The sequence below is a fragment of the Malus sylvestris genome, chromosome 2 (genome assembly GCF_916048215.2).
Source record: "Malus sylvestris chromosome 2, drMalSylv7.2, whole genome shotgun sequence".
NCBI lineage: Eukaryota > Viridiplantae > Streptophyta > Magnoliopsida > Rosales > Rosaceae > Malus > Malus sylvestris.
The window spans coordinates 35,179,087-35,205,854 of NC_062261.1; the positions used below are offsets into that span (position 1 = coordinate 35,179,087).

Below are 26,768 nucleotides of genomic sequence, written 5' to 3' on the forward strand. Positions count from 1 at the left end.
TGATAATTCAATGATATATCGATGCCATAATGATGAACTTGGGCATACCTCTTCATTTTTCTTTCCTCCGTCAAAATCAACTGCAACAGTCGTCGGCATTGTCCTTCTCTCCACCCTCAAAATCCCATACAAAGTAAATATCCCTATACGAAATAATTTAGAAATGGTTTTGCAAATCAACAGTACACAATCAAAATCCTACTCTTGATTTGGGTTCGGAATGACAAAATATTGTCTCTAAACATGTCCCAAAAACCTCAAGAATTACAAAAAACTGAAACAACTAGAAGCATGGTGTTTCTCTGGAAGTGTCTCATAAACCACATGAACTAGTGACTATAGGCCAATATTTTACTAATGCAAGAATACGTAATTATAATTAGCACGCACCTAAACGATCGAATCAATAGTTTGATAATGTAACATATCAGTTGACAGGTTATATAGGAAGTCGTAAGCTGCGCAGAAAAAACCCAAAGCCAATCAAAGAAAACAGTAAAGTTTTATAAGATCTTTCTGCATAAGTGTAGGTAGTCTGCTTCTTCACAGACAATGTCTATTTCACCGAGTCTGCTCCCTGATGGGACAAATGGTCATTTAGTTTGCAGGTACGAAGCCCGTTGGACGTTGCCAACTATAACCCGGCCCATACCATTTCAATCTCGTTCTGACTGGAGTAATTAATCATAAACCCTAAAGCCCAATGATGGAGTAATCATCTGCTGCTACGCGAGCTCATTGATCGACCGTTCGGATTTTCTCTGAGACCTTCATTTTTCTTTATGTTTGTGGGCAATGTGTGATGTTGAAGTTAGAATTTTTGTTGCATTCTTTTAGTAGTATAATTTGTTTAATTGTGTTCACTTTGCCATGTTATGCTGGTTGCGGTTGCGGTTGAAGTTTAATTTATTTTTCTAGGACTGTAGATGATTGTGCGGAGTACGAAATGCTAAGTACTAACGTAATGTTAAGTTTTGATAGCTGAGAATGAACTCCACGCTTGAAGTTGAAAAGGAATAAAAAATTTCGTTTTATTGTTTTAATATTTTATTCAAGGGTAAAAGACTGTTTACTACCCTAATATTTCGTGGTTTTCAACATTTAGTACATCAAGTTTTTTTCGTCTCAGAGTCATACCTAAAGTGTAAATTTTGGGACAGTCTCATACATCCGTTAGTCAAACTGTTAAGTTTTTCGTTAACTGTGACGTGGCGCACTGAGTGGGCGCCACGTGTCATCCACGTTTTTTTTTTTTTTTCTTTTTTCTTCTTCTTCTTCCTTCTTCTTCTTCTTCCTCCGACTGCAACTTTCTGCTTTTTTTGTTTTTTTTGTTTTTTTTTTGCTTCTTCCTTTTGCTTCTTCCTTCCTTCCTCCTTCATTTCCCTTTCTTCCCTTCTTCCTTCTTCTTCCTTCTTCTTCCTCCGAAATTTGGGGAATGTTTTTTTTTTTCTTTCTTCTTCTTCTTCATCTTCTTCCTCAAAAAAAAAACACTTTCATCTTCCCCCAAATTCGGAGGAAGAAGAAGAAGAACGAAGAAGAAGAACGAAGAAGGAGAAGAAGGGGAAGGAAGAAGGAGAAGAAGGAGGAAGAAAAAAAAAATTGAATCTGGGCAGATTCGGAGGAAGAAGAAGAAGAAGAAGAAGAAGAAGAAGAAGAAGAAGAAGAAGAAGGAGGAAGGAGGAAAGAGAAAGAAGAAGAAGAAGGAGGAAGAAGAAGAAAGAAAGAAAAAAAAAAAAAACAAACTTCCCCAGATTTCGGAGGAAGAAGAAGAAGAAGAAGGAGAAGGAAGAAGAAGGAAGAAGGGGAAGGAAGAAGGAGGAAGAAGAAGAAAGAAAAAAAAAAAAACATTCCCCAAATTTCGGAGGAAGAAGAAGGAAGAAGAAGGAAGAAGGGGAAGAAAGGGAAAGGAAGGAGGAAGGAAGGAAGAAGCAAAAAAAAAAAAAAAAAAAAAACGTGGATGACACGTGGCGCCCACTCAGTGCGCCACGTCACAGTTAACGAAAAATTTAACAGTTTGACTAACGGATGTATGAGACTGTCCCAAAATTTACACTTTAGGTATGACTCTGAGACGAAAAAAACATGATGTACTAAATGTTGAAAACCACGAAACATGAGGGTAGTAAACAGTCTTTTACCCTTTATTCAAAGTTTATGTTGATTATATCAGAAACATTGTAACCAATAAGTTTTTGTATATTTTTACAATTGTACTATAAGGCAATGTGAAGACGCCATTTTTAAGGAGATGTTCTTCACACTGGAAGCTTAAACATGAATCGAGTTATTATTACTTATCCTGAAGGATAAAGAAACGTCTTGATGATTTGAAAAGCTGCTGAGGGGTTTGTAATTTCATGGTCTGTTATAATGGAAAGAAGTGCACTGTTCATATTTGGTGCGTGTTGAATCGTAATCTTGTCTTGGCCCAAAGATAATGGATCTAGCCTATGCACAAAGAAAGATCCATGCACATGCTAGAGAATTCTAGCAAAGTTCAAGTTGGTGGAAGAGTCTAGAAGAATGGTGAGGATTCCACCAACATACAAGATTAGTGTAGATAATTCTAGCTTAGGAAGGTAGTGAAATTATCTAGATATCTCTAGCATGATGCTTCCATGTTTCTCCAAGGTTCCATCCATGCCTATAAAAGGGGAAGGCATCCACACCATTTGTAACAACCAAGAGAGCAAGTAGTGAGAAGTGAGAAGAAGCAACAAAGCTTCTAAGAGTGTTTGAGTGTTTCTTCTTGTACTAAGTTTGCGAGTGAATAAAAATCTTATGTAATACTTTGAGTATTTTTTCTTTCTCTTACCTATCAATTCCGTTGCGTTACATTCTTCTTTGTGAGATAAATATCTCCAAAGTAGTGAAGTCTTTTTAAGCCCCAACAAAGTGGTACCAGAGCTATGGCTAGCAACGCTATGGCAGCCTTCCAAGTTCCAGTGCTCGACAACAACAACTTCGATAATTGGAGTATCAAAATGAAGGCCCTTTTAGGAGCACACGATTTATGGGAAGTCGTGGAGAAAGGCTACACTAAATCAGAAGATGAAGCTACTCTGTCTCAACCCTAGAATGAGAGTTTGAAAGACTCAAGAAAGAGAGACAAGAAGGCTCTCTACCTCATCTACCAAGCATTAGATGACAACGGCTTTGAGAAGATCTCGAGTGCAACTTCTGCCAAGCAAGCATGGGAGAAGCTTCAAACCTCTTACAAAGGAACCGAACAAGTGAAAAAGGTTCATCTTCAAGTATTAAGAGGTGAGTTCGAATCTCTACAAATGAAAAGGTCTGAATCAATCTCTGATTATTTCTCAAGAGTCTTAGCTGTTTCTAATCAATTAAAAAGAAACGGTGAAAAGTTGGAAGATGTTAGAATTATGGAGAAGATACTACGTTCATTGGACCCCAAGTTCGAGCACATTGTCGTGACGATTGAAAAAAGTAAAAACTTGGAAGAAATTAGTATAGAGCAATTAATGGGTTCACTACAAGCATATGAAGAGAAACATAAAAAGAGGTAAGGGAGTGATGAACAACTTCTCAAGACGCATGTCCAGCCAAAGAAAAAAGAAGAAAGCTTCGACAATGAGAGAAGCCAGTACGAAAGAAGTCATGGTCAAGGACGCGGATATGGACATGGACGTGGTTGGAACTTCAACAACCATAGCAAATACGAAAGAGGACGAAGCTCAACAAAAGGTCATGAAAGAGGACGCTCAAACTTGAGGTATGAAAAATCTTAAGTTCAATGCTACAATTGTCAAAAGTTTGGGCATTATGCTTGGGAATGTAGAGCTCTAAGCAATAGGCTTGATGAGAAGGTCAATTATGTGAAAGAAAAGAAAGAAGATAATGGCGTTGTGCTACTAGCATGCAAGATCAATGATGGAGACCAAGACTATACATGGTACCTTGACATCGGCGCTAGCAACCACATGTGCGGAAGAAGAAGCATGTTCGTAGAGCTCAATGAATTGGTGAGTGGCAACGTTTCTTTTGGAGACGAATCCAAAATACCCGTAAAAGGAAAAGGTAACATCCTTATTCCCCTAAAAAATGGCGGTCACCAATTAATTTCAAATGTCTACTACGTGCCCAATATGAAAAGCAACATTTTGAGCTTGGGTCAACTCTTAGAAAAAGGTTATGATATTCACATGAAAAATTATAGTTTTTTCTTAGAGATGACAAAGGAAGATTAATTGCCAAGGTGAAAATGTCAAAGAATAGGATGTTTCTTATGAATATTCAAAATGATGTTGCAAAGTGCCTCAAAACATGTTACAAAGACACATCCTGGCTTTGGCATCTTCATTTTGGGCATCTTAACTTTGGGGGACTGGAGTTATTATCCAAGAAGGAGATGGTGAGAGGCTAACTGTGCATCAGCCACCCTGATCAAGTTTGCGAAGGATGTTTACTTGGGAAACAGTTCAGGAAAAGCTTTCCAAAAAAGTCGACCACAAGAGCCCAGAAGCCACTCGAGCTCATTCACATTGATGTGTGCGGTCCAATAAAACCAAGCTCTTTGGGTAAAAATAATTATTTCCTTATCTTCATCGATGATTTTTCAAGGAAAACCTGGGTGTATTTCTTGAAGCAGAAATAAGAGGTATTTGGAGCATTCAAGAAGTTCAAAGTCGTCGTAGAAAAAGAAAGTGGTTGCAAGATCAAAGCCATGAGATCTGATCAAGGAGGAGAATTCACTTCAAAGGAATTTCAAGAATTCCGTAAAGCCAATGGAATTCGTCGACCTTTGACAGTTCCTAGATCCCCTCAACAAAATGGTGTGGCAGAAAGAAAAAATCGAACCATCCTCGACATGGCTTGAAGCATGCTCAAAAGCAAGAGATTGCCTAAGGAGTTGTGGGCAAAAGCGGTAGCATGTGCTGTCTATCTATGAAATTGGTCTCCAACAAGAAGTGTATGGGGAAAGACTCTGCAAGAAGCATGGAGTGGAAGAAAACCAAGTATCTATCATCTAAGAGTTTTTTGAAGCATAGCCCACGTACATGTACCACACGAGAGGAGAACCAAACTTGACGATAAAAGTGAAAAGTTCATCTTCATCGGCTATGACTCAAATTCAAAAGGCTATAAGGTGTATAATCCAAACAATGGGAAGGCGGTGATCAGTCGAGACGTGACGTTCGATGAAGAAGGAGAATGAGATTTTGGCTCTCATGCAGGTGATCTTTACTTCTTTCCTTAGTTTGAAGAAGAGAATGAACAAAGGATGATGGAGCAAGCAAGAGAGATTCAACAAGAATCCACTACTCCATCTGCTTCACCAACATCAACCAATCATGGCAATTTACCAGCATCAACATCATCAAGTGGGAGTCTATATGAAAGAGAAGTACCACGCACAAAAGGTTTATGAGATCTCTATGAAGTAGCTGAAAGACTTGATAATCCTACATTTTTATGTCTCTTTGCTGATTGTGAACCAATTGACTTCCAAGAAGCAATGCAAGATACTAAGTGGAGGAAAGCAATAGATGAAGAAATTGAAGCAATCTAGAAGAATGATACATGGGAACTCGCTATTCTTCCGAAATGACACAAAGCCATCAGAGTCAAGTGGGTGTATAAGACAAAGAAAAATGCCAACGAAGAGGTCGAAAGATACAAGGCGAGATTAGTGGCGAAGGGCTATAGTCAAAGAGCCGGAATCGGCTATGATGAGGTATTTGCACCTGTAGCTTGGTTGGAAACTATACGAATACTAATTTCTTTGACAGCTCAAAACAAATGGAAGATTCAACAAATGGATGTGAAGTCCGCTTTCCTAAATAGAGTCCTAGAAGAAGAAGTCTACATTCAGCAACTGACAGGCTATGAAATCAAAGGGCATGAAGACAAAGTTTTGAAGTTGAAGAAAGCCCTCTATGGGTTAAAACAAGCGCCACGAGCATGGAATAGTCTCATTGACACAACTTCACCAAGTGCCCTCATGAACATGCTCTCTACGTCAAAGTCAAAGATGGAGATATTCTAATTGTGTGCTTATATGTGGATGATCTAATTTTCACCGGAAGTAATCCAAGCATGTTTGAAGAGTTCAAGAGAGTAATGACCAAAGAATTCGAGATGACCGACATTGGGTTGATGGCATACTACGTAGGCATTGAAGTCAAGCAGAACAAAGAAGACATTTTCATCTTCCAAGAAAGCTACACAAAGGAGATACTGAAAAAGTTCAAAATGGAATACTGCAAGCCTATGAGCATGCCAATGGAGTGCGAAGTCAAACTAACCAAGCATGACGAAGGAGAAAGTGTAGATCCAACATTTTTCAAGAGTTTAGTTAGAAGCTTGCGGTACTTGACATGCACAAGACCAGAAATTCTCTATGCCATCGGATTAGTCAGTCGCTACATGGAGAATCCCACAACTACACACTTGAAGACTGCCAAAAGAATTCTTCGATACCTTAAAGGTACTGTTAACTTTGGCTTGTTCTATTCAAGTTCTGATAACTACAAACTTGTTAAGTATAGCGACAGTGATTAGGCAGGAAATTCCGACGATAGAAAAAACACTACTGGATTTGTGTTCTTCATGGGAGACACTACATTCACATAGATGTCGAAGAAGCAACCGATTATCACTCTTTCTACCTACGAAGCTGAATACGTAGCTACTACCTTATGTGTCTGTCATGCAATCTGGTTGAGAAACTTGCTAAAAGAATTAAGCATGCCACAAGAAGAGCCAACAGAGATCTATGTTGACAACAAGTCTGCAATAGCCCTAGCAAAGAATCCAATATTCCATGACATGAGCAAATACATGGATACTTGCTATCATTACATAAGAGAGTATTGCAAGAAAGGATGTGCAAGTGGAATACGTGAAGTCACAAGACCAAGTCGCCGACATATTCACCAAACCACTCAAGCAATAAGACTTTGTCAGATTGAGGAACACAATCGGCGTCACAAGACAAGATTAAGAGGGGGATATTGAATTGTATTATTGTCTTGGCCCAAAGATAATGGATCCAGCTCATGCACAAAGAAAGATCCATGCACATGTTAGAGAATTCTAGCAAAGTTCAAGTTGGTGGAAGAGTCTAGAAGAATGGTGAGGATTCCACCAACATACAAGATTAGTGTAGATAATTCTAGCTTAGGAAGGTAGTGAAATTATCTAGATATCTCTAGCATGATGCTTCCATGTTTCTCCAAGGTTCCATCCATGCCTATAAAAGGAGAAGGCATCCACACCATTTGTAACAACCAAGAGAGCAAGTAGTGAGAAGTGAGAAGAAGCAACAAAGCTTCTAAGAGTGTTTGAGTGTTTCCTCTTGTACTAAGTTTGTGAGTGAATAAAAATCTTGTGTAATACTTTGAGTATTCTTTCTTTCTCTTACCTATCAATTCCGCTGCGTTACATTCTTTTTTGTAAGATAAATATCTCCAAAGTAGTGAAGTCTTTTTAAGCCCCAACAGTGGGGGGGGTAGATAAATGGATTTTGCGGCTTATGCAAGGGTTTATTTTAAACGGCTTCAGGCAGTCTTGATATAATTCATTGGCTTTTTGCATTCTGTTTATATGGTCTACATGTTAAATTCTTTGGTGTTTTAGTCAAATATGGGTGTCTTTTAGGCAAGAGAACTGAAGGAAGCAGACGCAATGTTCCACAAAAGACTGGCAAGCATCGTTGGTCAATCTTTACAGGTAAACTGGATTTTGCTTAATTATAAGTATGTTGGAAGCTAACCAGCTCTTGGAGTCGAGGGGTCGAAGGCAGCAAGGGGCTCCCGAGCAAAGGGTGTTGTCTGCATCGAAGATGAAGAAAGAAGATGAAGGGTTTTAGTCTCCAACGGTTAGTTTTGTTTAAATGTGGGTGTAAGTGTGTGAGTGACAAGTGTACACTCCAGATTAATCGCTTAACCCTCAAATGAAGGGTTAGGATGTAATCTGAAGTAGTAAGGCTTAAATGGTTGTTAAAGTCTCTTGTCAATCATTTTTTAACAGGTATGGGTGATGGCAATGCACCATACTTTTGTAAAATCTCACCTTACTTAATCAATCAGGGCTACTGCATTTTTGTATAGCCATTATCCAACCTCCAAGTTCTCTCCATTCTCTGTCATTCCAATAAAAAAAGAAACCGGTTCAAACAATCAATAAAAAACACAAAACAAATAAACCTTATCATGGCCTCAGAGCTTTGTTACTGATCTTAAAAAAAAAAAAAAAGTCTGGGCGTAATCTGTGCAAATAGAGATTTTTGGGAGCACCAACGTAGTGTCTTCTACAACAACAATCAACAAACTACCCTGAAATGAAGGGATCCAGCAGTAGCAATGAGCTAAAAGCTCCAGTCTTTGATGGGGAGAATTATGATTTTTGGAGAATAAGAATGACAAACATTTTCAAATCCTATGATCTATGAGATATGGTATAACACGGGTATGAATTGCCTGAGATGGAGATCGATGCTCGAGAGGAGGATCTCACATAATCACAACTCAAAACACTGAAGCAAAATCGGATGGAGGATGCTAGAGCACTTGGAATCATTCAAGGTGCTGTCTCAGACACCATTTTTCCGAGGATAGCAAATGAAGAGACTGCAAAAGGAGCTTGGGAAGTTTTACAGCAAGAGTACAGAGGAGACACTAAAGTTAGAAAGGTAAAACTTCAGTCCCTTAGAAGAGATTTTGAGTATACAAGAATGGGGGAAAATGAGCTATTAAAAGACTACTTCACTAGGATGTTTGATGTTGTAAACAAGATGAAAACATATGGTGAGGAATTGCCTAATGAAAGAATTGTCCAAAAACTGTTGATTAGTTTGACTAAACCCTATGATTCAATAGTAAGTGTTATAGAAGAAACCAAAGACATTGAAACTCTCAGTGTGCAAGATGTGATGACATCCTTAAGAGCTTTTGATCAAAGACTCGAGAGGCATGCTAACTCTGCACCTGAGAAAGCCTTTCAATCACTCAATGTTGGATCTAGTAATCAAGCCAGTGCAAGCAATCAGAAACCACAATGGAAGGGCAAGAACAAGAAATGGGAAGGAAAAATGTATCACAACTCAAGACCTAACCAAGGCAACAACATCAATGCAGGTCCAAGAACCAAGCAACAATGCAAACACTGTGATAAATTCCATCTTGGGGAATGTTGGTTCAAGGACAAGCCTAGATGTCACAAATGCAACAGGTTTAGGCACATTATGAAGGACTGTAGATCAAAGAATGTGCAACAAGTGAACTGTGCAAATCAAGTGGAAGAATAAGCAAATGTGTTCTATGCTTTCAATGCAAAAGTGGAGAGAAACAATGAAGTGTGGTACATTGACAATGGCTGCAGCAACCACATGACTGCACATGAGTCATTACTCATTAACATTGACACAAACTTCACTGGAAAAGTGAAAATAGGAGATGAAAACATTGTCAAAGCCACTAAAAGAGGAGCTCTGGTTATCAACACCAACAAAGGAAGAAGATGCATAAGGGAGGTGATGCTAGTGCCTAGATTGGATGAGAATCTACTTAGTGTAGGTCAAATGATGGAGCATGGCTATTTCCTACTCTTTGGGGGAACTGTGGTTGAGATCTATGATGACAGATCCCTATCAAACTTGGTGACCAAAGTGGAAGTGAAAAACAGAAGCTTTCCACTTGTGCTGAAGTACTTAGAAGAAGTGGCAAGGAAAGCAAGTGTGACAAGTTCTATGAAGCTATGGCACAAGAGACTCGGTCATTTAAACATGACAAGCTTACAAAATCTGCAAAAGCATGAAATGGTGCAAGGTATACCAAAGATGGATCAATGCAATGAAATCTGTGAAGGGTGTGTGTTTGGCAAGCATCACAAAGATTCATTTGAAGCTCGAAAGGCTTGGAGGGCAACAAAGCCACTTGAATTGATTCACTCAGATGTGTGTGGACCAATGAAAAATACAACAATTAGTGGAAACAGGTATTTCCTAACTTTCATTAATGACTATTCACCGACGTGTTGGGTGTATTTCATGAGGTTCAAGTCTGAGGTATTCACAATATTCAAGAAGTTCAAGGCAATGGTGGAATTGCAAAGTGGATACTAAATCAGAAGACTGAGAAGTGATAGGGGAGGTGAGTACACCTCACATGAGTTCAATGTATTTTGTGAAGATGTGGGGTTGGAGAAGCAACTCACTGTGGCATATTCACCACAACATAATGGGATTGCAGAAAGGAAGAATAGGACTATAGTTGAAATGGCTAAGTCTATGATGCATGAGAAGAAAATGCCTCATAAATTATGGGGTGAAGCTGTGAACACCTCAGTGTATCTATTGAATAGATGTCCTACTAAAGCACTGGACAAGAAGACACCATTCGAAGTGTTTAGTGGAAGGAATCCCTCTGTGAAGCATCTGAGAGTGTTTGGCTCAGTGTGCTACACTCTCATCCCTTACCAACTAAGGCACAAGTTGGAGAAATCAAGTAACAAGGGTGTTTTTGTAGGCTATGGTACCAGTGAGAAAGGGTACAGAGTTTATAATGTGTTCACTCAAAAGATAATCTTATCAAGGGATGTTATTTTTGATGAAGAATCAACATGGAACTGGGAAACAAAGGTAAAAGAGAAGGACAATGTCTCTCTACAACTTGACCTCAACAAAAGACAAACAAGGGAGTCTTTGGAGACCTCAGTTCAAGAAGAAGTCACGGAGAATGATGATATACAAGAGACTTCACAGCAAGCAAACAGGAGTCCATAACAAAGTCAATCACAGATAACAACTTCAAGCTTAACTCCAGTGAGGTTAAGAAACTTGGATGAGATATGTGCTACATGTAATTACTGTGTAGTGGAACCAGAAACGTATGAAAAAGCTAAGAAGGACAAAGCTTGGAAGAAAGCAATGAAGGAAGAGCTTGAGATGATTGAGAAAAATGACACTTGGGAAATTGTAAATCGACTAAGTGACAAGCCTGTGATTGGTGTAAAATGGGTGTACAAAGTGAAGCTCAATCTAGATGGTTATGTGCAAAAGAACAAGGCCAGATTAGTGGCCAAAGGTTACTCACAGAAGCCCGGTGTAGACTTCAATGAAACCTTTACTCCAGTAGCAAGGTTAGACACCATAAGGACCTTGATAGCCCTAGCAGCCAAGAAGGGTTAGAAGCTGCATCAATTGGATGTTAAATCTGCATTTCTAGATGGAGTGCTAGAGGAGGAGGTGTTTGTGGAACAACCTCAAGGGTTCATAAGTCAAGAGTTTCCAGAAAAAGTGTACAAGTTAAAGAAGGCTCTTTATGGCCTAAAACAAGCTCCAAGAGCTTGGTACAGTGAGATTGATTCCTATTTCACTGAGATAGGATTTCAGAAAAGTCCTAGTGAAGCTACACTCTACACCAAGACAGAAAGCAACAACAAGACACTCATTGTCTCAATTTATGTGGATGATGTTGTCTACACTGGAAATGATGCTGCAATGATTGAAGAGTTCAAGGAAGAGATGATGAAGAGGTATGAAATGACTGACCTAGGCCTCTTGCATCATTTTCTTGGCATTGGGGTAATTCAAGAAGCAAGTAGCATCTTTATTCATCAAAAGAAGTATGTTGAAACTTTGCTTGAGAAGTTTGGTTTGAAGGGTTGCAAACCAGTCTCTACCCCCCTAATTGCAAATGAGAAGTTTAAGAAAGAGGATGGAAGTGAACCTGTAGATGCTAGTCATTATAAAAGCATTGTTGGCAGTCTATTGTATCTAACTGCAACAAGGCCGAATCTAATGTTCTCAGCAAGCCTACTTTCTAGGTTTATGTAGAATCCTAGCAAGATACATATGGGCATAGCTAAGAGAGTGCTAAGATATGTACAAGGAACCCTTGATTATGGGATTAAATATGAGATGGGAAAGTCATATATTCTAATTGGATTCTGTGACAGTGACTGGGGTGGCAGTGAAGATGATAGCAGAAGCACATTTGGCTATGCTTTCACTTTCGGATCAGGGGTATTTTCATGGGCCTCTATGAAGCAACAAAGTGTTGCACTATCCACAGTTGAGGCAGAGTATGTAAGTGCATCAGAAGCTACAACTCAAGCTATTTGGCTAAGGTTCATACTTAAAGATTTTGGCGAATTGCAGGTTGAAGCCACACCACTTTTGTGTGACAACACCTCTGCAATTGCCATGACTAAAAACCCAGTATTTCATTAGAGAACAAAACACATCAAAAGAAGATATCATTTCATCAGAGAAGCATTACAGGACAACATAATCAAGCTAATCTATTGCAGCATAGAAGATCAGATCGCAAACATATTCACAAAAGCACTACCGAAGGAGAGATTCAATTACCTGAGGGGTTTGCTCGGATTGATTCCCAGAAGCAGTTTAGAAGGGAGTGTTGGAAGCTAACCAACTCCTGGAGTCAAAGGGTCGAAAGTAGCAAGGGGCTCCCGAGCAAAGGGTGTTGTCTGCATCGAAGAAGAAGAAAGAAAATGAAGGGTTTTAGTCTCTAACGGCTAGTTTTGTTTAAATGTGGGTGTAAGTGTGTGAGTGATAAGTGTACACTTCGAATTAATCACTTAACCCTCAAATGAAGGGTTAGGACGTAATCTGGAGTAGTAAGGCTTAAATGGTTGTTAAAGTCTCTTGTCAGTCATTTTTTTAACAGGTATGGGTGATGGCAATGCACCATACTTTTGTAAAATCTCACCTTACTTAATCAATCAGGGCTACTGCATTTTTGTACAGCCAGTATCCAACCTCCAAGTTCTCTCAATTCTCTGTCATTCCAATAAAAAAGGAAACTGATTCAAACAATCAATCAAAAACACAAAACAAATAAACTTTATCAAAGTATGGCCTCAAAATATTTGAAATTTAGTGTGTTTTGTCAAACTTTTGGAAGTCGGAGTTAATAAGAAGTTTTTGTCAGGGAACTGAAAATGGGAATGAATTTATGCGTAAACAGGAGCTTATTGATGCACAGCTGAAGCAAGTGGACTTTCTCGTGCGCCAATTATGTATAATGTTGATTCATTATATTAGTTCCGTAAATTTGTTTCTCATTTATGTTTAATACGTATGCTTGTGATGTTCTGAGACCTGGTTTGCTCTTACGGTAGAGAAGGTAAAAGGAAACCTGGACACTTTGCAACTTCTGCATGACGACATTGATAACCAAAGGACTGGATGTGAACTCGAGTAAACCAGCAAAGTATGGATTTTGGTTCATTTCTTTTAATCGTTTTCGAGTTTAGGGTTTAAGCGTTTAGCTGGTGGACTTATCTTGTCCCAGAAAATGGCAATGTAGTACTTTTTGGATGAATCTAGGGTATCCCCGCATGTAGGCGATGACTAATCCCTTGAGCCAGGTCGGGCCCCATTCAAGGGGCAAGCTCTCCCAATGATGGCTGCTCCATTCACAAGGCTTGAACTTGAGACATTGCTTAATGGGAACAAGCTTCTTACCACTTGAACAACCAAGCATTGGTAATATTGAAGTACTTTATATGTATATGAACAAGTGCTTTTCTGTTAACTTCTATGATGCACTACTAATTTTAGAAATTCTTGTTTAGTTTGGCTACTCTATTTGGCTCCTAAAAAGGAAGATAAAGAAAATAATTATTTTGCAACTTGTTACTTAGTAAAGTTCTTTAGGATAAACCAGTCTCACTCATTGGGGATTTTAATTGTGAGTCCCGGTTTCCTAGACCCCATGATCCAAGAAAATTATGATGGCTCATAAATAAATCGTTGGGTTGAATGTTTCATTATCTTGCCAAAGCCGTCCGTTCCCCGGGAGTTCTTAACCATCCGGAATTCAATGTTTGTCCCTGAAATTCAATGTTTCATTATCTCTCATGTCCTCCTCATCCTGCGAGACTTCTGTTGCTGCAAACTTAATTTTGCTGCAATGGTTTTTCTTCCACTGCGTCCCAATTTTGGGGCTCTTTCTCGTTATGTGTGTTTTTGTAATCATAAACTCTTTGAGGCAAAAAAACACCATGGCTTTCCCGTTTGACCAGTGTTTGGCATGTTCCCCTCTCTCTCTATGGCACTACACCAACCCAACCCATATGAGTTGCTCTCCAAAGTTCTTTGCCGCCAAAATGGAACGATTAGATTCACAGGCCCTTGGTTTAGTAGCCTCGTATGCGTCATCACTTGCGACCCTCGTAACTTGGAGTCCCTTCTCAAGGCCAAGTTCTCCAATTTCCTCAAAGGCCCTTATTTCCAAGACACCATTCGGGATCTTCTCGGTGATGGCATATTCAGCGCAGACCGCGATAAGTGTCAGCGCCAAAGGAAGATGGCGAGCTTTGAGTTCCAGTTGGCCAAGTTCTGGAAACTGATCGTGGATTCATTGTTTGAGCTGGTTCACGGTCGGTTGTTACCTGTTTTAGAGGACTCGATCAAACACTCGGCCCCAATCAACCTCCAAGATGTTCTTATGAGGTTGACTTTTGACAACGTTTGCATGATCGTATTTGGGGTTGATCCCGATCGCTTGCAGCCAGGTTTACGCAAAATTCCATTTTCTCAAGCTATTGAGGAGGCGACAGAAGGAACGTTGATGCGCTTTGTTGTCCCCATGTGCGTGAACGTTGATGCGCTTTGTTGTCCCCATGTGTGTGTGGAAGGCCATGAGGTAACTTAGGAGCAGAGAGGAAGCTTCATATGTCCATAAAAGGAGTGGATGAATTCGCAAACGATGTCATCCGAACAAGAAAGAAAGAGCCAGCTTCACTACTTAATAGTAATGATGAGATTTATTTGGATAAGAAGCAAATTAAATCAGATTTGTTAACAGTGTTTATGGGATTAAAAGATGAGAAGGGAGAGGCGTCTTCAGAAAAGTTCTTGAGGGATGTATGTGATGAGTATATTTTATATTATATATTTACCCTATTCTTAGTATATTTTGGTTAATATTTTGGAAGAATTTTGATACTTTGAATTGTATTTTCAATATAGGACTTTCGATTTCGTCTAGAGCAAAACGCGGTCAAATGGATGAATTTTGGAGTAATTCCAGTTGAAAGACGTTTGTGAGTCACTTAGCTTGATCGTATCAAAATTTGGGATTTTTCGACCAAGCGGTTATTTTCTAGCGATAAAATAAAGGAGCAATGCGTGGTGCTCGAAAATGACATTTTTGGGCTTAAATTGCATTTTTTGAGCCCAAGATGACCTCGGATGGTTTTGTGGCCTTCTGGAGATGTGTTCGGAACGTCCTGATCTTTAAAAACAAGCTATCTTGGGCCGGATTTGGAGGAGATCTGAGGCTAAAACGTGGCTGGACAAGTACTTGGCAGATTCTCCTAGTTTAACTAGGGTTTTATTTTCTAAGATATTTTATTATTTTTCTTAGTTTCCTAATTGGAATAAGAGACTTATGTTTTAGGGTTTGTGGATGGCTTAGCAAATATATTGCTTGGCCATCTACAGTTTTTCGGAGACGATTATTATTATTCAACTTCAGAGACAAAGAACTTTGCTAGGGTTCTTGGAGATTTTCTACTTTATGGTGCTTTCATTCCTTTTATTTGTAATAATATTTTCTATGATTTCAACTATGAATATGTGTAACTAATTCCTCTTGCTAGGGCGAAGCTTTGAGCCTTAGCATGAATATGTAATTTTTATTTAATTGCTTATGATTGATTGCATGCACACTTTGAATTATTGATCACTGTTTTTTAAACTATCTAATTGTCTTGATGACTAGCCACCATTAGGATGTTTAGACAAGTGATTGGATGCAATTCGGTCGTAATATCACCAGAAGATTGAGTATTGCTTCTTGTGATTGATAATTGTAATTTCATCTAAGGCGAATATCACGTTCTTAGGGGTTGCATGGTTCTTCAAAAGGTTTTCATAAAACTTAATGAGTCTTGCATGTTCATATTTGATCTGAATATCACAGACATATTGCATGGTAGATATACGTTCTTGCTTGAATATCACGAGGAGAATATATATTAGGAAAACCTAACCTTCAAAGTGTCATGTGTAGATCATAAGTAATTGGTAAAAATACATAGAATTGCTAGGTGATGGTGTAACCCTAGTGCTTTTATAAATTGGTATTTAAACATTTTTTTTTGTCATATTAGTTTTTTTTATTAAAATTCGTTTTTAATATTACCCAATTTCAAAATCTCTTTTCTCAAGTTTTAATTCAAAGTATTTAATTAGGAATTGTTTCTACATAAATGATCCAAATAGTCATTGAGGAGAACGACCTTGCATGAGCATCTATACTACAACATCCTTGTATTCTTGCAAGTATTTCATGTGATTTTGACCCTATTTGCATAGACGTTAAAAATCCTATCAAGAAATTGGCGCCACTGTCGGGGACTATTTTAGATCATTTTTGTTTAAACTTTTTCTGATTTTTATTTTATTTTTTATTATTTTTCGGCAAAAAAAAAATCAAATTATTTTAACGTTTTCGTTTTATTGCAGATTCTGCAAATTGCATGGTCCAGACTAGATCAGGAATTGCCCAGATTGCCCAGTTTAATCCAGAACCCGAACGCACATTGCACAAACAGAGGCGAGAAAATAATTTGGTTTTGGACTGTTCACTGCAAGGCACGTTTTAGCAGGAATTGTTTGCTGGTTTTGTGGACAGTAAAATTACAATGGCGTTGCAATTGCCTACAAAAGGCAGGCCACTCAGAGAGTCGTTGGCTGCCCGAGCCAATAATGTTCCTAATTGTATTGTGTATCCTGAACAAGAAGAGGGTGATTCATTTGAGATCAAGCACCATATGCTTGAAATTCTACCTAATTTTCGTGGGCGGCCTAACGAGGATGTGAACTTACATATTGCAAAATTCATCGTGGGCTGGAAAAATATTTTGATCAGGGGTTTTTCTGCCGAGGCTATTAAGTTATGTCTTTTTCCTTTTACTTTGAAAGATAAGGCAGAAACTTAGTTATTCACTCTACCAGCTAATAGCATTACTACTTGGCAACAATTGCATACAAGATTCCTGAACAAATATTATCCGGCATCCAAGACATTGAATTACAAGTGGGTGATTATGACATTCACTCAAAAGCCAAACGAAGAATTTCATGAAGCGTGGAAGAGATATACAGAGATGTATATAAAGTGTCCATATGCTAATATTGATCCAGATACACAAATGAATATTTTCTTTGATGGACTTAATCCTACATCTAAAAGCCATGTTAATGCATCAGCTGGGGTTCATTGTCAAATAAATCTGCAAGAGAAGCGTTTGAATTATTTGATACGATGGCTACAAAATCTCAACAGTGGACAGCAGAACATTCACAGAAAAGGGGTATTTTTGAATTATCAGCAGGTGCTCCTAATATGTCTGCACAAATGGAAAAAATGGAGAAGAAAATTGATGCAAAGTTTGACATTATTTTACAACAGATAGCAAATTCTAATCACCAGCAACAACCTACATCAACAATCTGCACTATCTGTAGCATGGCTACAAATGACATATTGGGCTGCCTACATAAAGAATCTTACCGAGACCTAGTTGAGCAACATGTTAATATGATGAACAGCTATCAAAGGCCTAGGAATGATGCATATGCAACTCATTACAATCCAGGATGAAGGGATCATCCTAATTTCAAATGGGGTGACAATCAAAATAATACAAGACCATTCCAACATGCACAAAAACCTTTTGTATAATCCAAACCATCATTGGAGGATCAAATGGCTAAACTGGCAGCAACAACACTAACATTCATGGAAGGCAACAATAAAAGATTTCAGAATATTGAGGCATCAATTAAAAGTTTAGAGTTACAATTTGGGCAGCTAGCTGCATAGATTTCAAACAAAGAAAAGAGAAGGTTTCCTAGTCAAACGGTGCCTAATCCAAGAAGTACAGAGGATTGTTGTGCAATACGGACTTTAAGGTGTGGTAAAAGTTATTACAACCGTAAAAATGGCGCTAAACAGAATCTGCAAAAACGACGGCAGTACCTGCTAATTTTGCAACAAAACAGAATCTGACCAATGCAAAAACTGTCCCAAAACAAGTTTCATACAAACATTGGCTAAAGTTCAAATTACCATATCCGGAATGGTTAATACCGAAGGCTAAGGATCAGCAGTTAAAAAACTTCATACAAACATTGGCTAAAGTTCAAATTATTTTACCATTGTTGGAAGCGATTAGAAAGATTCCTTCTTATGCCAAATTTTTGAAAGATGTTTTCTCTAAGAAGAAAAAGCTCGGGGAAACAGGGAAAATTGTGCTCATAGAACAATGCAGTGCAGTTTTACTGCACAAATTGCTTCCAAAGAAGAAAGATCCAGGGAGTTTTATTATTTCTTGTACTATTGGCAATTTTGATTTTAAAAGTGCTTTAATTGATTTAGGTGCTAGTGTAAACTTAATTCCTTATTCTATTTTTAAATGTTTAGGTGAAGGCAAGTTAAAGCCAACCTCCAACATTATTCAATTGGCTAACCATTCAATTACCTATCCTAGAGGAATCGTCGAAGATGTTATTGTTAAGGTTGACAATTTATATTTATTAGCTGATTTTATGGTGTTGGACATGGATGAAGATTTGACAACATCCATCATTTTGGGACGACCCTTCATGGCAACAGCCTGGACTCTTATTGATGTTGAAGCAGGAATGTTAACACTAAGGGTTAAATATCAAACAGTTGTTTTCAATTTGTTTGAAGTCACCACACATCCAGGTGACAAGCAAGAATCCATGCGTGTTGATGCATTAGATGGTTTGCCTAGGGCCAAATTTATGACCAGATCATTAACTAACCATCTGCCCATAAAGACTCAAGATGTGATTCGTGAGTGTGATGGTAAAGTGCAGCAGTAAAAAGTTCAACCGGTTGATGTGCAAAAATCAAAAGCAGAACCAACTTTGTTTGACAACTATCTAGGCCACCAGATTGACCAAAAACATCCAAATGTCAAAGGCAAGAATAAAAAGTTGCAAAGCATTCCAAGTTGTGAAAAAATACAGCCTGGTAGAAAGGTGTGGTTGTTAAATTCCAGTTTCAAGTTAATTCCAGGGACACAAGAGTCTCGGTGGAAGGGACCTTATATGGTTAAGGAAGTTTTTCAAAACGATAATGTGGACATTGAACTAGAGGGCATGGGTTGTGTGCTCAAGGTCAAGAAGTCTCTACTAAAGCCATTCCTAAGGAAATTTAGTGCACGCAAGGAATCGGTCATCTGACCACCAGGCTTCTGCGACGCCTAGCTACAGACTTTAAATAAAGCGCTTATTGGGAGGCAACCCAATTTTCTAACTTTGTCTTTACTTTGTTTCATTACTTTCAATTTCTAGCTGCATTTAAATTCCTAGGCTGTCATTTAGTGTTAATTAATTTAAAAAAAAAAACAAAAACAAAACAAACAGAAACAGAAAGAAAAAAAATTATATTGCGTTTACTTGTTTTATTTTAGTTTATCGATAGTATCTTCTACATTTTATCTCTGATTTCAACTCCTGATTTTTATGCAGCCAGCAAACAAGAAAAACAAGAATTAATGCACAGAGAGATTATTTTAGACGGAATCATGCATCCAGTAGCAAGTCTACATCAACATCAACCCCATCTGTAATACACAAGCAGGGATGAGATGTTATACCTCTCTATTTTGCTACGCGGCCATTCTTCCTTGTAGGTCGATAGTCTGGTCAGCCAGATATGTCTTTGCTAATATGGGGTCATTCCTACAACACATCAATCAAGTCTTCCAGCTCGAGAACCTTTGCACACAAACGAGACACATAGATTATACACATGCAGGGTGAAGTTACATGAGACATGGAAATCACCACAATGCGCAGTTCGAGTGAAGATGTGTACCTCTGTGGTTTATAAATGAAATATAGTTGAAATTGTTTTCCTATAGTTTGGTGTATTTGTTAATAACTGAAAATTGAGGGAGAACGTTAATTTTTATTATTTTTAATATATGTGGTGTCGCTTTATGGACGACAATACCTAGAGGAGAACGTTAATTTTTATTATTTTTAATATATGTGGTGTCGCTTTATGGACGACAGTACCTAGAGTATTTTATTTATTTACCTTACATGATGTCGGTTTAGACCGACACTAAGTGTGATTTTTAATTATTTATTTATTAGATAATGTCGGTTTTAACCGACATAATGTCCCATGTTAATGTCTCTTAAAAGCGACGTAAGACTCTATGTTGCTTTTAAGCGACGCTGCTATTTATTTTAATTTTATATTACCTGTCTTCTTGGTGGTGGATTAAGGGGGTCTAAGAAACGTCATTACCCCTTTGTGACGGTAGTATTGGTGTTGGTTACTATATCTGACATTGCACAATTTAATGTCGGATTTTTGCCAAATATCCGACATTAACTGGTGTTTCTTGTCAGTTTTAAGGCGCCAATGATGTCCTCTTTTGTAATAGTGATCCTTGTATTCTTGCAAGTATTTCATGTAATTTTGACCTTATTTGCATAAACGTTAAAAATCCTATCAGTATGCGTCAACTTTATACCGGCGGGGAGAGACACGTCATCTGTGGCATTGAGTTGGTTCTTCTGGCTACTTCATTACAATCCGGAGGTGGAACACAAGATTCTTCAATACGTATGCACCATTGTGAGAGCAAGATTATCATCGGATCATGATGATGATGATGATGAAAGAATAGTATTCAAGCTGGAAGAGATAAAGAAGATGGAGTATCTTCATGCAGCTATATCAGAAGCTCTAAGATTGTACCCTTCGGTTCCACTTGATCACAAGCAGTTAAATTTAATTTAATTTAATTACATCACAATCTGCACCTTGATTCCTTTTCTTTTTTCTTGAATGAGTTTATTAGCACTTAAATATTGATTTTATCACTTATATTCACCAACTAATTATATAATCACAAGTTATATGTAGGTAGCTGAAGATGACATATTTCCAGATGGAACAATACTGAAGAAGGGAACAAGAGTGATATACTCAATTTACAGCATGAGGCGAATGGAGGCGATTTGGGGAAAGGACTGGAGGGTGAGTCTGCCTACAAATCTACGGCTTTCAATGGTGGTCCTCGCTGTGCTTGGGCAAAGATTTTGCTTATTATCATATGAAGTTCGTTGCTGTCTCTACCATCTATCGATACCATGTGAAGCTGGAGCATAGGTTGAAAGTCACTCTCCACAGTCGTGACGGTGCTGACCAAAAATTACTATGTAAGTGGTGGTATTGCCATAGACGTGAATTTGGTAATGAGTGGTGGTATTGCCTCATACCTGAAGATGATTGAAAATTTTGTAATAAGTGGTGGTATTGCCATAAACATGAAGATGATTGAATTTTTTTTAGTAAGTGGTGGTATTGCCATATACATGAAGATGATTGAAAATTTGGAAGAGTGATCAGAAATAGGGAAATATGCATTTGGATCGAGTTGTGTACGCTTGGATTGTTTCTGAAAATAATGCCTTGCTTGGGGTATTGGAATCGTCAAGGAACCTCTAATTCTATGAAGCTTAATTATCTTGAGACATGCGGCGAGGAGATTTGATTGCCAATGCGGTAAGGAGGTTTGTCTTAAAGTTGATGTTTTGTTGTATCAAGTAAATATAAGTTGATAATTGTTTGTGCAAATTTCCATTGTGGTTGAATCATCCAGAAACCTGCAAGAAAAAATTAAAGAGACATACTAACACCGGTGTGGTGTTTGTCAAAGGGCCTCTAATGGTTAAGTCAAGAGAGAATTCTAAGCTTGTATAAGTGTGGCTAGAGAGGAACTAACTGGAAAAAAAAAAAAGAAAAAAAAAAGAAAAAGATGGAGGCTTGGCTATTTATAGGCAAAAAGGAGTAAACCCTAGCCTCCCAGTTTGTTGAACTTTGAAATAGAGTGGTACCTTATCTGCAACACCGTTGTGGAAGCATTCTGCAAGGTCATTGTATAGGATGCTCCCCCGCGACGTCTCGAGTACACTTCGATGATTCCCACCAAGCGCAGGGGCTGACAGGAGGGATGATAGTATATCAAGGTCGTTGCATTAAAAAGATGTTTGGAGTGTAGATGGGCCTCGGGGCTTGATGATTGTGGACTTCTTGGGGGGGCTTTGTGGAATAAGGGCTTGCGAGCTCATTAAGATATGGATAATGTCTACATGGTCCGTTAAGGGCAGGATGGTCATATTCAGTTGATAATACACATGGCATGCTTGACAAGTCATAGTATTTTATGTACAAACAATGAGTATCTAGAAGGGTAGTTTGGGTATAGAGTTTAGAGCTTTATTCTAGTGTATAAATTGCATTTTTACTCACTATCATCAAGTGGTGATGTAGAGTGATGAGTAAAAATTGTATAAATTGCATTAGTGCTTATTTAGCCTGGATAAGCTCTAGACATTTTGTCATTTGTGTCCAAGCAATAATGAAAGTGGTTCCACTTTCTTTTCTCTCATTCAAATTATCAACCAACTAATTAACAACTAACAAAACTAATAATTTAGCAGGTTGGAATGGTCATATTCAGTTGATAATACACATAGCGTGCTTGACAAGTCATAGTATTTTATGTACAAACAATGACTATCTAGAAGGGTAGTTTGGGTGTAGAGTTTAGAGCTTTATTCTAGTGTATAAATTGCATTTTTACTCACTATCATCAAGTGGTGATGTAGAGTGATGAGTAAAAATTGTATAAATTGCATTAGTGCTTATTTAGCCTGGATAAGCTCTAGACATTTTGTCATTTGTGTCCAAGCAATAATGAAAGTGGTTCCACTTTCTTTTCTCTCATTCAAATTATCAACCAACTAATTAACAACTAACAAAACTAATAATTTAGCAGGTTGGAATGGTCATATTCAGTTGATAATACACATAGCGTGCTTGACAAGTCATAGTATTTTATGTACAAACAATGAATATCTAGAAGGGTAGTTTGGGTGTAGAGTTTAGAGCTTTATTCTAATGTGTAAATTACATTTTTACTCACTATTATCAAGTGGTGATGTAGAGTGATGAGCAAAAATTGTATAAATTGCATTAGTGCTTATTTAGCCTGGATAAGCTCTAGACATTTTGTCATTTGTGTCCAAGTAATAATGAAAGTGGTTCCACTTTCTTTTCTCTCATTCAAATTATCAACCAACCAATTAACAACTAACAAAACTAATAATTTAGCAGGTTGGGGTGGGCGTCTTTGTCGGGGTTTGGCTGGAAGGGGACTGGTACTGGAAGCTTTTAGGTATCCCTTTTTTTTTTCTTTTTCTTTTTTTTTTCTTTTTTTGGTCAAAAGTTGTTAGTTATCTTGTCTCTTAGGTTTTTTTTTTAAACAAATGATATTATCTACATTAATAAAGAGAGAGTAAGCTAAGCTTCACAATGGACTAGCAATCATGTGATTTAAATTCGCCTTAGCATTAAGAAAGGGAAAATATACATGTATATGGGTTGTTAGGAATTGAGAACACACATTTTTCACACACGTTCTTGTGGGGTTCATTATATAATGTATTTTAACAACCTAAATCGTCTATTTTTTAGGTTTTCTATCAAATATCTTGTCTACCAAAATCATACAAATCTAAATCATATGACTGTTGGATTAAATTGTTTCTTTGTAGAACGGTATTCCTCCAATTTCTTCATTAGAAATAAATGTCTTAATGGTTTTGATTTGTCTAATTTTTTACAAAAATGATTTATAAATGAGATACTAAACCATAAATAGTTCAAAATTATATATTTATGCTTCTTTTATTACTGCTAGTTTAATTATTCTAGCTTAATCATTGCGACAACCTGTCGTTGGCTTATCTTTTATCCATTAATTAAGGATGGAGCTGATTTATAATGTTCGCATTTCTACAGGGAAATGCACATATAACCCCTTACGGATATATTTTCACAGTATAAATTTCGTAATAAAATCCGATTATTTCTTACTCTTGATTTGAAAACCATCTTTACAAAAATATAATTCAAGTCTAAGATGTTTAGTCATCCAAATGTTTCAAATAAATGGAGTGTTCATCATAGTATTCATGCAGTTGATTTTTTTTTTCAATAAATGTGGATGCATAAATGATCCTCGATTCGAATATTTTTGTATAGAAATAACATTCAAATGAAGATTAAGAAATTAAACGGTTCTAATTATAGAATTTATATGGTGAAGATACGTACATTTTCGCTATGGGAAGATGCATGTGTTATACATGATCTTCACACATTTTTTAACTCTTCACACACCTTTTTTAATTTATGCTCATCAAATTGAATAAATAAATAAAACAATACAATATTAAACAAGGGTGTGAAGGAGAAAATATAATTTCCTTCTGTATAATACTAAAGAATATGATCTCATTATTGGCTTCAAGGACATACATAATACATCCATCAATGTTCAAAAAGAACTAAAAGATAGTAACAATGTTGTAAAATTGACAGTGGGTGCAGTGGAATAAATGAAACAAGACACAAAATTTACGAGGTTCCTCTATAGTCAGTGTGACTGGAGTACGTCCTCGGGGCAACAGTGGTGCTTTCATTATAATTTGGAATAATAGGAGTACAAAGATAACTCTCTCTATTATCTCATCTCCTCTTCCTCTCTTTTCTCTCTTCCTATCTTTTTTCTCTCATCCTTTCTTCCTTCCTATCTCTCCGTGAGTTTCTCAACCTTCTTCACCTCTCATTCATTTTATAAACAAAAGAGAACACCATTCACTTTACAAATTTTCCACAAATGAATGGTGAAAATACTATGCATAAATAGTAACAAACTATTCATGTGGGCCATCCATATATTATTCACAACACTCCCCCTTGGATGGCCACAAGTCTTCGATTAACTCTTTAAAATTTTGATCTGTTTTGAATGCTCCCCCTGATGAGTATCTTCCCCTGATTTCAAATCATTTAGGCTGATCATTGATCATTCTGCTTCAGTCTCTTAGTAAGAAGAGTTGCCGAAATAGGTGTTTTACTTGTTGTTAACTTTCCACATGCTTGTTCTTGAACTGGGATGAAGGGCCTTCTGCTAGACTTCCCCCAAATGTCTGAATTTACTTCTTTTATCTGGAGCTAAATTTAATTCAAGGGTGGTGGACATTTGATCTTGAATCAAACTTGTGATTTCTTGAAGGACCTTTGAAACTTGATCTTGAATGAAGTTGCACCGTGAGAAGCTTCACGTGGCAGGTGATATTCAGCTTTGTCGGGGATGAATCAGCACGTGTTTGTTGCTCTTGTCTCCACATACTTCAATGTATCATTTTCACTTGCCTTACTTGTTTCCCTTGCTTAAGTAGTATTTTCCCTGGTTTTCCCCCATGCATGTGTGGCATATTCTCCTGCAGTATTTGCCTTCTGATGTAGGAGTGGAATGCAACCCTTACATTTGGATAGTTCATCACTTCTTGGTGACTAGAGACCCAGCTCCAACAACAGTTGAAGATGGCTACTTGAGAGCAATACTAGGTAAGCAATCAGGAAAGGTTCCAGGCCGTTGGTTGCTTACCGGGAGTTGGAGTGGAGGTTCCGACATATTGCTTTCTTTATCCTTGTCTTTGCAGGTAAGAACAAGGATAAAGGAAAAGACAGGGAGATTGCATGATATGAGATACTTTTACTCTCGTCCCTGATGATATGAGGTACTCTTGCTCTGGCATGACATGTTTTTTAAGAGGTATTCTCGGAGAGGAAGAAAACTGAGTATTTCAAGATGCTTTGTTGAAGATGCATTTTCGGAGATGAGGGAGAGTTAGGAGTTTTGCAGGTCTGCCTTGTTATGGAGAACGAATGTCGACATATATAGAGATTTTTCAATAGCAAGTGGTGGTGCTGTGCCTTTACTCTTGTTAGCAACTGTGGTGTAATTAGAACAGTAAGATTTACGCGTTTTCAACTTTGTCAAAGATCTTTGACAAAGTTGCATTCGATATCAGAAAAAGCTGAGATTGGGTCAGAAAAATGCCAACGAACTTTATTCAGGAAAATCTAGCTTTTGAAATTCGGAGAGCGGTGCCTCTTCGATCTCTGAACAAGTTGCTATGTTGCCTCTTCTTTTATAGAGATATTAATTGTGTTCAAGAGTATGCTCAGAAAGTTGCTGCCTGTAGAAATTTTCCCCTTCTGGTACTTCTGAGATTTTATTTGACCTCTTTTTTCCTTCATCATTTCTGAAAATGACTTGCCCATCTAACATTTGCTTAGATTTGAGTCTTATGAGTGATACAGATGAGCAGCGTCAGGATAACATATGACGTCCATCATTCTTATCTTCTAATGGTCCTCTTACAGTTGAGGACTCTGTGATGAAGAATAACATAACCGCTACTGTGGTAGTTAGGAATCTTCTCACTCCAAAGGATAATAGAATCCTTTCAAAATGATCTGACGAGTTGGCCGTTCAAGACTCTTTGGCTCTCAGTGTTCAGTGTGCTGGCTCTGTTTCCAATATGGGCCAACGCCTACTTGCTCAAACTCGTCAAGTTGAATCATTGATGGCTGAGGTGGCAAGTCTTAAACAAGAGATTAGAGGGCTCAAGCACGAGAATAGAGTGTTACACGTGCTTGCAAATAATTACTTTACGAGCATGAAAAGAAAGCTCGACCAGTTGCAGGAATCCAAAAGTCGGACTCAAAGTGATCACCAAAGGTTCGTTGCTAGATTTCGAAAGCAACTGATGCCTTCCCCTTCTGGTGTTTTGCTAAGTACTAGGGTGCCACATGATCAATCTCAAGTGCCTCCTCATTATGGGGTACTTACGA

At 37.8% G+C, this 26,768-nt stretch overlaps 1 protein-coding gene, 1 long non-coding RNA gene and 1 pseudogene across 2 annotated transcripts; all 3 read left to right on the forward strand.

The window, feature by feature from the left end:
• Nucleotides 1-2,633: 2,633 nt before the first annotated feature.
• On the forward strand, nucleotides 2,634-7,358 carry LOC126610866 (uncharacterized). Its single transcript, XR_007618632.1, has 2 exons — nucleotides 2,634-2,739; nucleotides 7,310-7,358. It is a non-coding gene; the product is annotated as an uncharacterized LOC126610866 (long non-coding RNA).
• Nucleotides 7,359-8,512: 1,154 nt separating this feature from the next.
• On the forward strand, nucleotides 8,513-9,268 carry LOC126603520 (uncharacterized). The gene has a single exon (XM_050270400.1). The coding sequence runs from the start codon at nucleotides 8,513-8,515 to the stop codon at nucleotides 9,266-9,268; it is 756 nt and encodes a 251-aa protein (XP_050126357.1).
• Nucleotides 9,269-13,848: 4,580 nt separating this feature from the next.
• Nucleotides 13,849-21,367, forward strand: LOC126603536 (cytochrome P450 86B1-like; annotated as a pseudogene).
• Nucleotides 21,368-26,768: the final 5,401 nt, after the last annotated feature.